Source organism: Amia ocellicauda, chromosome 17 (genome assembly GCF_036373705.1).
Source record: "Amia ocellicauda isolate fAmiCal2 chromosome 17, fAmiCal2.hap1, whole genome shotgun sequence".
Lineage (NCBI taxonomy): Eukaryota > Metazoa > Chordata > Actinopteri > Amiiformes > Amiidae > Amia > Amia ocellicauda.
In genome coordinates, this window is record NC_089866.1 from 22,449,245 (window position 1) to 22,463,800 (window position 14,556).

The window sequence follows — 14,556 nt, forward strand, 5'->3', positions numbered from 1 at the left end:
ACTAAAATCTATGGTATATATATATATATATATATATATATATATATATATATATATATATATATATATATATATATATATATATATAGAGAGAGAGAGAGAGAGAGAGAGAGAGAGAGCGAGAGAGAGAGAGAGAGAGAAAGAAAAAGAAAGAAAGAAAGTTCAGCAGGATAATTAGAATAAGAATTAAATCACTTTCAGTTCAGTTGAGGTTATCGCTCAGTCTGGATTGAGCCCTAGGGAAACGGACTCTGTTGTCTGATACAAGAAAACAGCAGAAAGAGACAATCAATAGCAACATCTAATATTAATTAAAAACGTTTGAAAAGTACACACTGGTCAAGGCAAAGGGAAATAAAAACAGTGCTGAACGAAAAAATATTTGAATGTAGCTTAAGCAACTGCTGTCTTTCTCTAAACATACAGTGTTTCTATTTTCTTTTCCCAATACAAGATGTTTGTGCCTTGGAATAGAACCAGCAGTTTTAAAATAACTTATTTTAATTTTGCTGCAAGGGGAAAACACAATACGAACCTGTACCAGCCTGGCATTTGCTGACATTCTTAAATACAACCTACGTAACCCACTGCATCCAAAATAATATCACTGTTTGTATAATGAGTCCAATCTGAATTCATATTCAAACTTTCCCAGTGCTTAAAATAGATCCTTCCTGCCTGGACAAAAAAAAAAGTGGAGAAAATGCAGAAATGTGTTATTGGTTTATAATCATTACAGTAATATAGCACTGTCAAGGCCCCAGCAATTCTCAGGCAATACCTCCTGGTCTTATTTTCTGTCAGTGTAGCTCACACACCCACACTGACTCGAGTGTCTGGACCTTATTCATCTTAGCTTCACTCTGACGCTACGTGATCCTCTAGAGTCTGGCGAGTTCTGCCGTTGCGTCTCTTTAAGCATCTAGACCAGACGCATCTTCAAGCTGGTTTCATTCAGGCACTGCATAGTATCTACCACATCAGATGAATATGTTTACCAATCTCCTCGTGTGGGGGGCATTTCAAACTATGTTAGGGAGAAACTTCAAATAAAATGTGTTTTTGCCTGAACTACGGGTCTAAATCAATTACCTCAAACATCAATCCTCAGTTCACTTCATATATCATTGCCTGATACTTTGAAATTCTGACTCATATGTGGTTTTATTCATATGTAACAGACACACATTTCGAATGAGCTATTCAGAAGCGGCATGTATTGAGCTGAATATTTTAGGTCACTGCTAAGGACTCCCTTTGCTATCATATCAACTGCTCTGCTCTGGTGTTTCAATAATAACATTATGTGTGTATATTTAACAGCATGACTGGCTGGGCAAATACAAACACACTGCATGTTCAATAGTCTTTCTACTCTCTCACAGCTGTGGTAAGCTCAGCTCTGCAGCACTCAGTAGCCTGCTGAGACTCAGACGGCTTAGACGTCTTTGTCGCCTGCCGCCCCTATAGCCGCAGAGAACTGACGCCTTTGCTCTGTCCCCTGTGGCAGTTTCAGTCTTCCCTGGAATACGTTGATTTCTCAGAAGACACTTGATGTATCATCAGTTTTATTCTTGTCTAAAACACGTCTTCCACCTTAACTAGAATTAATTCCTTATTTTACATAAAGGCAGTTAACCTTAATGGGTACAGATTGATGGTAAGAATGCACATTCCTCACATTTCATTGTTGTTCAGCAGAGAGAGCAGGAGTTCTGACAATGGTCTTGTGGAAATTATTCTGCTGTTATAATACTGGGAAGAGGAGGGGGAAGAAGAAAAAGAAACTAAAAAGAACAAGAACATGAAGAACAACAAGAAGAAGAAGAAACTAAAAAGAACAAGAAGAAGAAAAAACTAAAAAGAACAAGAAGAAAAAGAAAAGGGAGGAGAACTAGAAGAAGACAGCAAAGATGAGATAAGGAAGAACTAGAAGAAGAACAATGACAAGAACAGGAAGGACAAGAAGAACAGGGAGACCAAGAAAGAAGAAAATGGAGAAGAACTAAAAGAAGACAACAAAAAAAGGAGATAAGGAAGAATAAGAAGACATAAGAAGAAGAAGACAAAGTAGGAGATAAGGCAGAAGAAGACGACAAAGGATATATGGAAGAAGAAGATGACAAAAAAGGAGATGAGGAAGAAGACGAAACTAAAAAGAACAATAAAAGGAACAGGAAGAACAAGAAGAACAAGAAAGAAGAAAAGGGAGGAGAACAACTAGAAAAAGAGCAAAGATGAGATACGGAAGAACAAGAAGAACAACAACAAGGACAAGGACAGGAAGAACAAGAGTGCATAAAAACACTAAAACAACCAATTTAAATAAATGGCTATTATATCAATGGAAGGAAAACTTTCAGCACTAAAGCATCAGTATTTTAAATCTGTTTTTCTAGTAGAGAAGTCTAGCCAAGAAGTCTCATTACACTGTTTACTCTTCTTATGTGATAACGACTCCTCAGTAGAAGACAAACAGCTACAATAATACATATACATCATATTTGTGTATAACTGTAACCTTGCACAGAAAGGGAAGATAAAGTGTCCAGCCTCGCCTTCAAGAAATCTCTATAGTTTTCAAAATATTCCCATACAGAAGACATTAGACATTGAGCCATGGTGATATCCATTCAGTCATAACATCTGTGCACTAATAAAATAAACAAACAATGAGTTTGGTTTCTTATTCAGTGCTAACACACAGAACAAATGTCTAAATAAAAGACACTGTAGATGAATCATGACTCTACACACAAGACAGAGAACATCAAGCAAAGTTGTCTCTGGGGTACTCAATCCTCTGAAAAAGAAAAAGGAATGGAATAGGCCGCAAACAAATAATAATTTTGGGGGGATAAGATTGATTGTTTTCTTATAAAGCTACCATGGTATATTTAGAAATTACACAAGATTAATGTAATATTTAAAAACAAATACCCACAGAGTATTAAGAAGATCTAGAAACTGCCTGCAGGTATTAAAAAACGAATTCAAGATGGGGATCACCAGGGACGGCAGTTTGCAGTATTGTACAAAAATGGTTACAGGCGAGACTCTAACAAGGTAGGTCAATGCAATCTTTGATTAAAATAATGATTTGCATTATTAATTAAAGTAGTGATAATGTCTTGGAGATAAATGGCTTTGTTTATTTTTGGAGCGTTTTATATTTATTTAATTTGCATGACATTCGAACGAAGTAAGAATCCAATTTGGTGAGGGGCTTTTAATGATTAAGTGTTTTTTAGCCAGAATTATATACACAGCAATTTATAACTCATTTATATAAGATTGCACTGTGAAATTAGTTTTTGGATGAGAAGGAATCCTTTATGTTGAACAGGAGCCAAACATTCCCCCCACCCAAAATAAAATCCCCTTGGGTAACAAAATGGTCAATTAGACTGTCAAATGTTATTTATTTGTTTATTTATTTATTAATTCATTCATTTTTCTCATTTCATTTTTATTATGTTGACCTTCTCCAGTCTATTTTATATAACAGCAATTCTCTTTCGCTTCACATGACATCACTGTCAAAAATGGCTTCGGCTACTTGGCAGCTGTTGAGGCTTTACACAGAGCGGAGAGTGACATGTACAGTATGTGACATTTCATTTTGCACAGCCCTGCCTTAAGAGCAGACCCTCCAACCCCCACAGGAGGCAGCGCTCTAATGATGAAGCACGGTGCTCAGGAGTCAACACAGAAATGCAGTACACCTCCATCTCCTAAGTGATTAAACGCCAGGACCAGTAAATGGCTGTGAAATTGGTGCACGGTGGGAAATGAGAGGAACGTTTAGTGCTTGGGTATTTACTTTATTCCATCAGTGAGCCTCCAGTTCCATCGGTTAACCTCTGTAGCCAAAAGTAATAGGATGGGAATTCACTTTCTCTGACAGTGAATGAAGCTCTTTAACTCGGAGACAGAGCGAGAGTCAAAAGTTCACTTCCGAAACACTGAAAGAGCCTCCATATCTATTTCCAAGAGCCTCTTTGCAGTCTAGGAAGAGAAATAAAAAGCAAAGCGCCTGTGTGTGTGTTTTCTTTTTAGCAGTTTGGTTTTCGAAGTAGCGGCCAGGTACTGTAAACTGATGGCGGTCAACTCAGTAATCAAAAACAGGACACTCCTCTTGAGCAGCTTTCCAAATAAACATTTAATTTATGGAGAAATGTTTGTATGCTATACATGTCTTCCAGGCATGCACAGTCTTTCTGTAACCTCTGCTCTCGTAATCTCATAGTTTCACATATCCTTCTCCCAAAGCTCATGATTCAGTCCTTTGTTACTATGACATATTATTTGATATCCCTCTGCTTATTTTCTGTGAAATAAATGGCCTTCACTTAATAGATACTTGAATTTATCACTGGTTTATAGACCAGGTCAAATAAAGGGACTAAAAAGAAAAGAAAAAACAGCAAAAGCATGATTAATCAAGTGTAACATGAGAAATTCTGGGAATATATTAGATTGCACACGATTAACCAAATTGTAATAACTCATCTTTTGAGCTAGCTTCAAATGTACAAAATATTACTTGAGGTATTCTGAAATGAATTGAGAACTGTAAGATATAGAGAAATAATTTACATGGCAGGTTATTTCCTTTGCGGACTCAAAAGGTATATTAGCTGGTGAATTAATCTCAAGAGGAGCTTCAATATTTTTATTTCATGTGCACAACATCTGATTATTTAATTTAAATGAGTAATATTACTGATGCTGATGAGGTATACCTACACATTTTGAATTAATTTCATTTTAACCTAATTCAAAATGTGCGGATGCTTAGATATTGCATGTACCAGATACAATTACATTCAAATTGATGGATTGTACCTTTAATATGGTAATATTGCAGCCAGTGTTAAGGAAGCCTAAAGAATATAATCCTTTACAATGATGAAACATTCTTTGCTTTTTCTTGCCATAACAAAAGGCTAAAGGTCTATATGAAATATTTCCTTTTAACTAAAAAGCCCAGCATACACAAGGACTACATTCTTCATCTGTATTAATATCAGCCAATGCTAATTTTAAGTTTAAAACAATGAAAACAAAACCCACACTCAGGGCAACAACAAGATAGTATTCATATCCATATTATTATTATGATTATTATGATTATGATTATGATTATTATTATTATTATTATTATTATTATGATAGGAAATGTTAAAGGCAGAGTTTGTTTTATTAGCTTTCCCACCACCCTACACAATAAGCTCTTCTGTAGTATACATGTAAAATAAAAACTGTTATGCAACAACATACAGTGCTTTGAAAGCGTGACCATTAGGGTGTGATATGAGGTCTTTTCACTTACCAGCGGTTTGTAGCAGGGTCTGATTTCCTCTCACAAACCCCGAGCTACTGATACGTTGTGTAAAATGAGAACAGACTGTACAATTTCGATAATTTTATTTAAAAATAAATAAAGTCACCACGGGGCATTTTTGAACATTATGCATTGTATGTTGGCAGCTGTAAAGGAATGCCACAGGGGAATGGGCCACAATAAACCAATTTTTGTAATAAATATATTACAAATAAATCTTGGCAGGCAACTACATACCAATTTTGTAAGTAGTATTTGTTTAGTCAACAATAACTGTAAAAAGAACGAGGATATTGTCTTTACTTCCAGTCAGTGCAAAATGTATCTGGTGTCAGTGGAAGGAATTTATTTCTAAAGGGAAAATACAAAACACTTTACCTCTTCGTGACACAATACAGTACAAACCACTGGGAAAATCCTGCCAGGTCAAGAGATTACCCCGAAATGGGAGGATTTCCTGAATTCACTCTAGTTAACCTGATAAACCCTTGTAAACCTTTAAAACTGTTTATTATATCATACCTCCATAAGAAAACTATGAATAGATTACTGACAGAATTTGCTTTTTTCTTTTTTCAGTGAGGGCAGATTTGTATTTCGGGGATTTTTTATGGACCTCTGTGCTAGATAAACCATGCATCGGTCCTTTAGACAATACATCTCCCACTGCAATCTGAAACCCGCCCCCATATTACTTGAATGTGTCTGTGGTCACAGTAACCCATTGCTCATTGGCAATCAGGTATACCATTTCAAGGACACAGGTACGAGTAATTGCGTGTGATAGCTGTAATCAAATGCTGGGGATGGAAAATATCTTGTCTTACATTTTTGTGCTCCTTTCAGATTTTCTATTGACCTCAGCAAAGAAAAGAAATCACACATTACACACAGTTTTAAAGGTGGTTTACAGGCCTGCCCACTGTTATCTCTATGAAAACCAATGCACTAAGAAAAAGATGCACAATCTGCCCATTTTTAATATATTATTTCCATAGGACAATGAATTCCACTAACACTTATTAGACACACTGATCAGGCTTTATTTAAATGTTTGTAGATCACATGTGTAATTAACCATACCACGCACAAGCCAGTAAAGAAACACATACACTGTTCGGTAGTTGAATGAATAATGAATAACAATGAAAACTAACTGAAGTGAACAGATTTGTTTTTTACAGGCATTACTATAAATGAAGTCCAACAAATGTTCAACGAACCCGCTATTCAATAAATCCATTTATCAAATGATTTATAACATGTTTATAAGCAAAAACCCTGTGACTTCCATGACTAATTCATCTCCAATTCACTGTTTCTGCATCACTGAGTCAGTACAGGTAGCTGCGGGTGAACGAATATCATCTGGGACTTCAGAGAGGCTCTTGAACCTGTTTACAAGTGATCTGTTGTGAAATGACAGCATCAAACTGCTCTGCTTTCACAAAATTACAATAACAAATCCTACACAGTGTACACAGGCACTCACTCTTCAATTCTAGATAAAGTAGACTCTCTAACAGTCCCCTCATAGTGGGGGTATTCTAGGCTATTCTGCCACACAAGACCAGTCTACATACAGTTTGGTGTGTAGAATTACAGGATATATCCCCTCTATCTGTGACGCAGGTCCTGTCCCTATGAATTAATTTGCAATAAGTTCTGGGGTACAGACTCATTATAAAGTGAGTAACTTTCTAGATATCATACCACATACACTTGCGTTTGTACTTTTCACAACTTTGTGTCTTCATATTTGAATGTGCATATTAATATATAGAGGAATTACTGTTGCACACCTTAGTGCCTGAACAGGAATGAATTAAATCTCAGCTCCGCTCCATAACCTTTCACCATGAGTTGAGCATCTGATTGCACTGTTCTGAAAGGATTATTTCCACTCCATATAACGTTGACCTAACGGAATGTTTTTTTTTTTTAATAATAGCGGTGAGACTGTAGAAGTGGGGCTGGGTCCTTGGAAAGCCAGAAGGATTAATGAACTAATGCTTCTGAAGGAGGAGCATCAGGTCGCTGATCTTAACGAACCGCACCCGCAAGCATTGCTTTTATATTGGCAATAGGAGAAAGATCTGCTTCGAGAGGTTAATGACGGTGGGGGGGATCATTTTTAATGCCATGGTTTTAATGGCCATCTCCCTCCATTCTAATCCCACAAAGTGGTCTCTGAGTCACACAAGCTACAGGAGGAGTCACAGGCCAGGCATATGATTGGTGAAGGGCATGGGCTGCTATTGTATAATAATAATAATAATGTAATAATAATAATAATAATAATAATAATAATAATAATAATAATAATAATAATAATAATATTTCTACCTTTTAAAGAAGTAGTCATGATTTCACCAGAAGTAAAACAGTTCAGGCAGTAAGACTTGAATGTGATTGAAATCCAAGGAAAGAGCTGAAGGGCTGCTGAAAGCATATTAATTAAAACTTGACATCATCTTTGGAAGTCTCCTGGAATTTAGTGTTGTGTAGTATTTAAATTAAATCCTGTTTAATGAATAGATCTGGTTGTACAGCCATACCGAGAACATGCTGTGTGATCTGGGGAGTGTCTTTGGCAAACATACAGACCAAGGCGCAGACCAAGCACACTGCATTGTAAGTCCCACCTAAACTATGTGTTTCTTATTAAAGCTTCTTTTACTAACCATTGGTAACTGAAGTGTGTCTGGAAATGGGCTCAGTCCAGTTTAGTAAAGGCATAGAAATAAAATATAATTGCTAGTGTTTGATATCCGAGTGTCCCAATAAGGACAAATTATAAAGTTCCATAAAGGTCACAGTAATTCCTATTGCCAAAATATGGCTTTAAAGAATAAAAGCAATAACACACATTGTCAATAGCTGTTTCGGGTAAACTAATCTACTAATAAACTACTGCCAAAACTTGTATTGTTAAGCATTAGATAAGGCTCTTACATTACATATACATTACATTACAATACATTACAGATGTTTGCTTTGTTTTGTTTCCTCAGCAGACTCGCAGAAGATAATTTTCAGGTCAGTTCAGATGGCTAGGGGTTATGAAATAGTTTTTAGAGTCTAACTCTAAACGAGCAGGCATTATGTCTTCTACAAAACCATTCAGCTGTCGAAGCTGGAGGGAAAACAATCTTGAATACATAATAATAATAATAATAATAATAATAATAATAATAATAATAATAATACAAAAAACAGGATTAAAAAGAAAAAGTTGCATTGTTTATTATAATAACTGATTCAGCCTTTTGCTGAACAATTACAGTTTTATTATCATGGCTGTGATCAAAACTATGCATCATTGCTCTACTTTACAAGACTGCTTATATATCTGAACAATATAAAGCCTGGAGAAACTTTAATCATTGTATCTTCCCAAAGAGTAATGTTCACAGGAAAATTTGAGTACAAATCTGGCAGATTTCTAAGAAACTGAAAATAGCTGGCTTTTACCAGGACTCCAGCCACGGCTGTATCAGAGGTTAACTGATGTACCATTTCCGACATGGCATGGCTCAATAAACACTGTTTGCACTGTTGCAATCTTTTTTAAGGGTAAGATGTGTGTGTGTGAGGGGGGGAGGGACAATAACAGTTTTTTTGTGCTTTCAACAGCAGTGCAAAAGCAAAACCTTAATAAACCAAGGGTGAGCAGCAACACAGCGGAGGTAATAACCCCATTGAATTTCCCCTGGTAAAAAGATGTAATAAACCAGAACACATGAGCTACAGTACAACTTGACCGACCCGGGATCACAATCCTGTCTATTCACATGTGATCTCTCCTGTCTCCCCCAACAATGAAAAAGAGTAAGTAACAGAAACCAGAAAAAAGAGAGAGAAAGGAAACCTAAAAAAAGAGGAAAAGAGAAATGGATGACAGCACAACAGATGAGGCAGCTGAATCTAATCCCTCCAAAGGAGCTTCAATACAAAGAAGAAAAAAAGAGGAGGAAAAAATATATATCATGTATAGACTTAAGTTCAGCTTCTTAGGAGTCTTTATGAAGCCCCGATGACAGCTGGGGGGATTAGAAATGAGTCCAGCAACAGAGCCAAACAGGCCAGGATTAGATATAATATGTTGTCTCTGGAAGCCCCTTATTCCCACACTTAAATCAATAACAGAACCAAGGGTTTGATATACATGCAGTACATGCTGCAAATACCTCACTTGTATTTACAGCACATTATTTATCATTATTGTAGCAACAGGTTACCGTGTCAGTAAATGTCAGGAATTATGTCACTTTGTTGTGACATTTTCAATCTAATGCCTCGCCACACACTTTCTCAGGCATGTGAATTAATAAACTCTCAGGTGTTCTTGTGTGTGGCTTGTATTCATCAGCAGTATATCTCTTCAAGGGTGTGCCGCTGACTACAACTTGAAACTTTTTTTGGTGTTCAAACTACCTTCATATGATTTCAACAATCTTATACTTAGGCCTGTTATGCACTGACAACAGTGACAGCATCAAATTATAATAGTCATGAAAAAAGTTCATCCAACTGCAAATAATCATTCCATAATTCCACTGAGGAGTAATAAAGCCCCCTGTGCCAAGCAGAAACAATTTGTCATTGTCACGGGAATTTTCACTGTGGAATATCACCTATTGCGTGTGCACAACTGTGATGTATGGTGATTGTCACCAGACATGGTAGCACAATGAAAAGATTAGGGAAGCCTTTTTGTTGGAACAGCTACAGCCTCATTAAAAACACTTCTTATGGTAATCTGAAAACCCGTTTCTGTTGACATACATTAACAATTACACACAGATAATATTACTGTATTATTTGTGCAAACATGATAACCAGAGACCTGAAGTTTTGAATAAAAGCATGTGAAATAATTCTGCTAACAAATCAATAAGATGAAACGTTTATTTGAACATATTGTATTATTATATACAATGTTGAAATAAACATTTCATCTTATTGATTTGTTAGCAGAATTATTACAGGCACAAATTCGTATACTCATCAAACTAAGATATGCATTGCAATTTGAGTACTGGACTGTTTATTTCTTTGCTAAACTGTTTAATCTAAACCGCCTGTTAGTGTACAAAGCAGCTGCAGTAAAGACCCAATCATAAAGCCACGAAAAGCTGTCATCTGGGAAGGCAGTTATTTAATGCTGTCAGATACCCAAGGCTACACTAAACTGAAAATAATCACACATTGTGTCAAACAGAAAATTGACCACAAAATTAAAAATTAACACCCTGCTGGGGAAGATAATACTTGCACACAAATCTCATTATGATAAACAACTAACAAGATTCTGATTCCTACAGAATTAAAAAAAAAACAACAACAAACAAAAAGACTTAAAAAACCCACATAAGTGCATGGAAGCTCTGGGCTTTTGCGGAGAAAGTTTACTCGCCCTCATGCATGTTTCACTAATCCGTAAAATTACACCTGTCACTGGAAGTTAGATTTATTAACACTATTTCCTGATCCATAGAAAAACTATTAAAACACACAAAGGCACAGGATCTCCAGTTAATTAACATCACAACCCTCTTTCATTCCGGGAATCGGTTTCTTATTTATGAGATTAATTAAAGTATATAAATACCGTTAGGAAATGACCAAAAGATTTAAAAGTATTTGGCAGCAGGCAGTAAATATGTTAATAAAGGGACTGCGATTGATGGGCCGGTAACCCCTTTTTTACCAGGGCAAGAAATAAGATGCATGCCAAGAATAGGAAAAAAAAAACAGAGAAAAACAGAAAAAAAAACAGGTTTAGTACACCTTCCTAATCACAAGGGTTTTGTCAGGTTTTACTGATTTATTACAACTAAAAAATATATAACAAAATACTTCTCCATAAGTTGCTGTATGTGAGGAAGCAACATAACTGTGATTTTAATTTCCACATTCAACATCATGACTACAGAAGGGCTGAAATCTATCTGCAACTTCTCTCATTTACAGTGTTTTCAGTGCAGCCTGGGCAGATTAAGACGAAAATGTACTTTGCCTTTGCTGTTCCCAGTGATTTCATGGGTCATTGTCACTGTGTTACCAGTTCACAGACAGGGGCAAGAATAACAGAGTAAAGTACTTTCTCAGATTTTAATCTTTCTTCAGAAGGGAGTCAAAGGGCACACCAGAGGAGTCTGTCACACACCAATTTAGCAAAGACACAAAAATGAAATCTTGAAAACACAACTAAGTGGACTTTCATCATAGAACTAGCTGTAAGAATGGTGGATTTGAAAAATAAATATACGCATACATTATATTTGAACATATACAGGTTAATGTAATGCTGAACATTTCAGAATAGTACAAATTGCTAATACATAAACAGAACCACAAATATGAGAGAAGAAATTCCATCACTAACTCAGTGTACCTCTCCAGCATGTGTAATATATAATAGACCAATGATAAAATAGCTTTATGCTTTGCTGTTTTATAAATAAGGAATTGTTTAATGTAAATGTTTAAATCAACCAAAATAAGGCACGATATTGTAGAGCAAACTTAACATTCAGAAAAATAAACATGTACAATTTGCTCAGAGAAAACTTTAAAAAAAGCAATTACTTCTCTCACCAGACAAGGGGGGAGATGTCCATGAAGTACTGTAGCTTAAGGAACACAATTAACATGCTTCTAGATGAGTACTATTGACCGTTTTATTTCTCCTCCTTGAACAACAATCAACAAAAATATGTACAGCTCTTGTATGATTTTGAGTCTATAAAAGCAATTTTAAACAGACACGGCATTGGCGTGTTCTGCATTTTGAACAGAAATATGAAGGTTTGGATCTACAAGTAAACATCACTTTAGCTTCAACTCAAGTCTATATATCAGGAATCCAGGGAACGGAGAACGACAATTCTGTGCTCTCCTCTACTCAGTATGAACATCATATTGTGTTCCCAAACTTCTGACCTGCAGCATATCATAAAAGTTAAGTTTACTAACTTTTGCAGTTTCTTAGCACAAATCCTTCCTTTAAGTGTTTTTTCACTAGCAAATTGGGCCTCGCTTCCATACGCTCTTGTAATAGTTAGCAGGCTACAAACTCACCAAGATATCTTAAATTGGCTTCTTTATACCAATGAAATAAAAAAATACAATAAAAAAGAATTGGAAAAGACAGGACTGGCAGAAACCAGGTCAGTGAAAGAATATATTTATTTTATCCACATTCTGATTTGTTCAATACTGCTGGAAAAGCTGGATCATACCGTGTAACCTATATAGCAATGATTTGTGGCAAGCAAAGGAAATAATATTCAGACCCTTGCTAGTTAAAAGTTGCCTTTGGCAGGAGTTTGCCCCTGTGTTCGAGCTTCTTCAGACTTGTGCCTGTGAATCATGTATCCTGGGGGACTGCGGGGTGATTGCTTTAATGAGCAACACCAAACCTCGCTGACCCGAGGTTAAGTGGTCAGGCAAGCTTTTTGCTTCAGGAACGAGGCTTCATTGAAGCCACAGGAGGCAGTTAGATCACCTTGCAAAGCTGCTAATTATGACATCATCAGCACAATTTCTCATCATTTTCCCTTTTTCTCTGCTGTCTCTTCCGATGACCGTGTAGCTGGACTATATGGTTTCTGTTTAGGAGCTAAGGACGTGATACAGTCCAGCATTTATTTGACATTTCTACATCACTGGCAAAGAGAAGGTGCAGGGAAGATTCTAGCAACTACTCATAAACGACACTGCTATTGATCAGAAAGCGGCAAAATGGAAAGTACAGCTACAAAACAAATTTAAAAACAAATTTCCATATTCTGCCATGAACAAATGAATTTCTACCATTCGATCCAGAGTGCCTAAGAAGATTGGCAGCTGAGAACAATACAAAATACAGTTTTCCTTACTAGATGAGGGATTGTACAGATACCTACCTCTGAGTTGCACTTGATTCTTTCCTTCGGCAGTGGAGAGTAATCACTCTGTGCCCTTCACTCCTTGTGTCCTGGCTGACTGTCCACATGCCTGGATTACTGGGTCTTGCTCCCAGGAATGTTACCCCTTCTTTTAACTTCACCCTGTTCAAAGAAATATTGATACTCCATGTAAAACAAGTGTAATCCCCAACATGTGACATTTAAAAAAAAGCAGGACAGGTATTTCATCATGTCTGTGTATATATATATATATATACAGTGAGGAAAAAAAGTATTTGATCCCCTGCTGATTTTGTACGTTTGCCCACTGACAAAGAAATGATCAGTCTATAATTTTAATGGTAGGTGTATTTTAACAGTGAGAGACAGAATAACAACAAAAAAATCCAGAAAAACGCATTTCAAAAAAGTTTGAATTGATTTGCATGTTAATGAGGGAAATAAGTATTTGATCCCCTATCAATCAGCAAGATTTCTGGCTCCCAGGTGTCTTTTATACAGGTAACAAGCTGAGATTAGGAGCACTCTCTTAAAGGGAGTGCTCCTAATCTCAGCTCGTTACCTGTATAAAAGACACCTGTCCACAGAAGCAATCAATCAATCAGATTCCAAACTCTCCACCATGGCCAAGACCAAAGAGCTGTCCAAGGATGTCAGGGACAAGATTGTAGACCTACACAAGGCTGGAATGGGCTACAAGACCATCGCCAAGCAGCTTGGTGAGAAGGTGACAACAGCTGGTGCGATTATTCGCAAATGGAAAAAACACAAAATAACTGTCTCCCTCAGTCTGGGGCTCCATGCAAGATCTCATCTCGTGGAGTTTCAATAATCATGAGAACGGTGAGGAATCAGCCCAGAACTACACGGGAGGATCTTGTTAATGATCTCAAGGCAGCTGGGACCATAGTCACCAAGAAAACAATTGGTAACACACTACGCCGTGAAGGACTGAAATCCTGCAGCGCCCACAAGGTCCCCCTGCTCAAGAAAGCACATGTACAGGCCCGTCTGAAGTTTGCCAATGAACATCTGAATGATTCAGAGGAGAACTGGGTGAAAGTGTTGTGATCAAATGAGACCAAAATCGAGCTCTTTGGCATCAACTCAACTCACCATGTTTGGAGGAGGAGGAATGACCCCAAGAACACCATCCCCACCGTCAAACATGGAGGTGGAAACATTATGCTTTGGGGGGGTTTTTCTGCTAAGGGGACAGGACAACTGCACCGCATCAAAGGGACGATGGACAGGGTCATGTACCGTCAAATCTTGGGTGAGAACCTCCTTCCC

The 14,556-nt window shown here is 36.9% G+C and overlaps 1 protein-coding gene across 1 annotated transcript in view; it reads right to left on the minus strand.

Annotated features, from left to right (window-relative positions):
• The window catches only part of LOC136712643 (transmembrane protein 132C), a 167,919-nt gene that overhangs the window by 69,274 nt on the left and 84,089 nt on the right, over positions 1-14,556 (minus strand). The window contains exon 3 of the mRNA XM_066689323.1: positions 13,261-13,404. Within this exon, the coding sequence (XP_066545420.1) occupies positions 13,261-13,404 (144 nt within the window). The remainder of the gene's footprint in view (positions 1-13,260; positions 13,405-14,556) is intronic.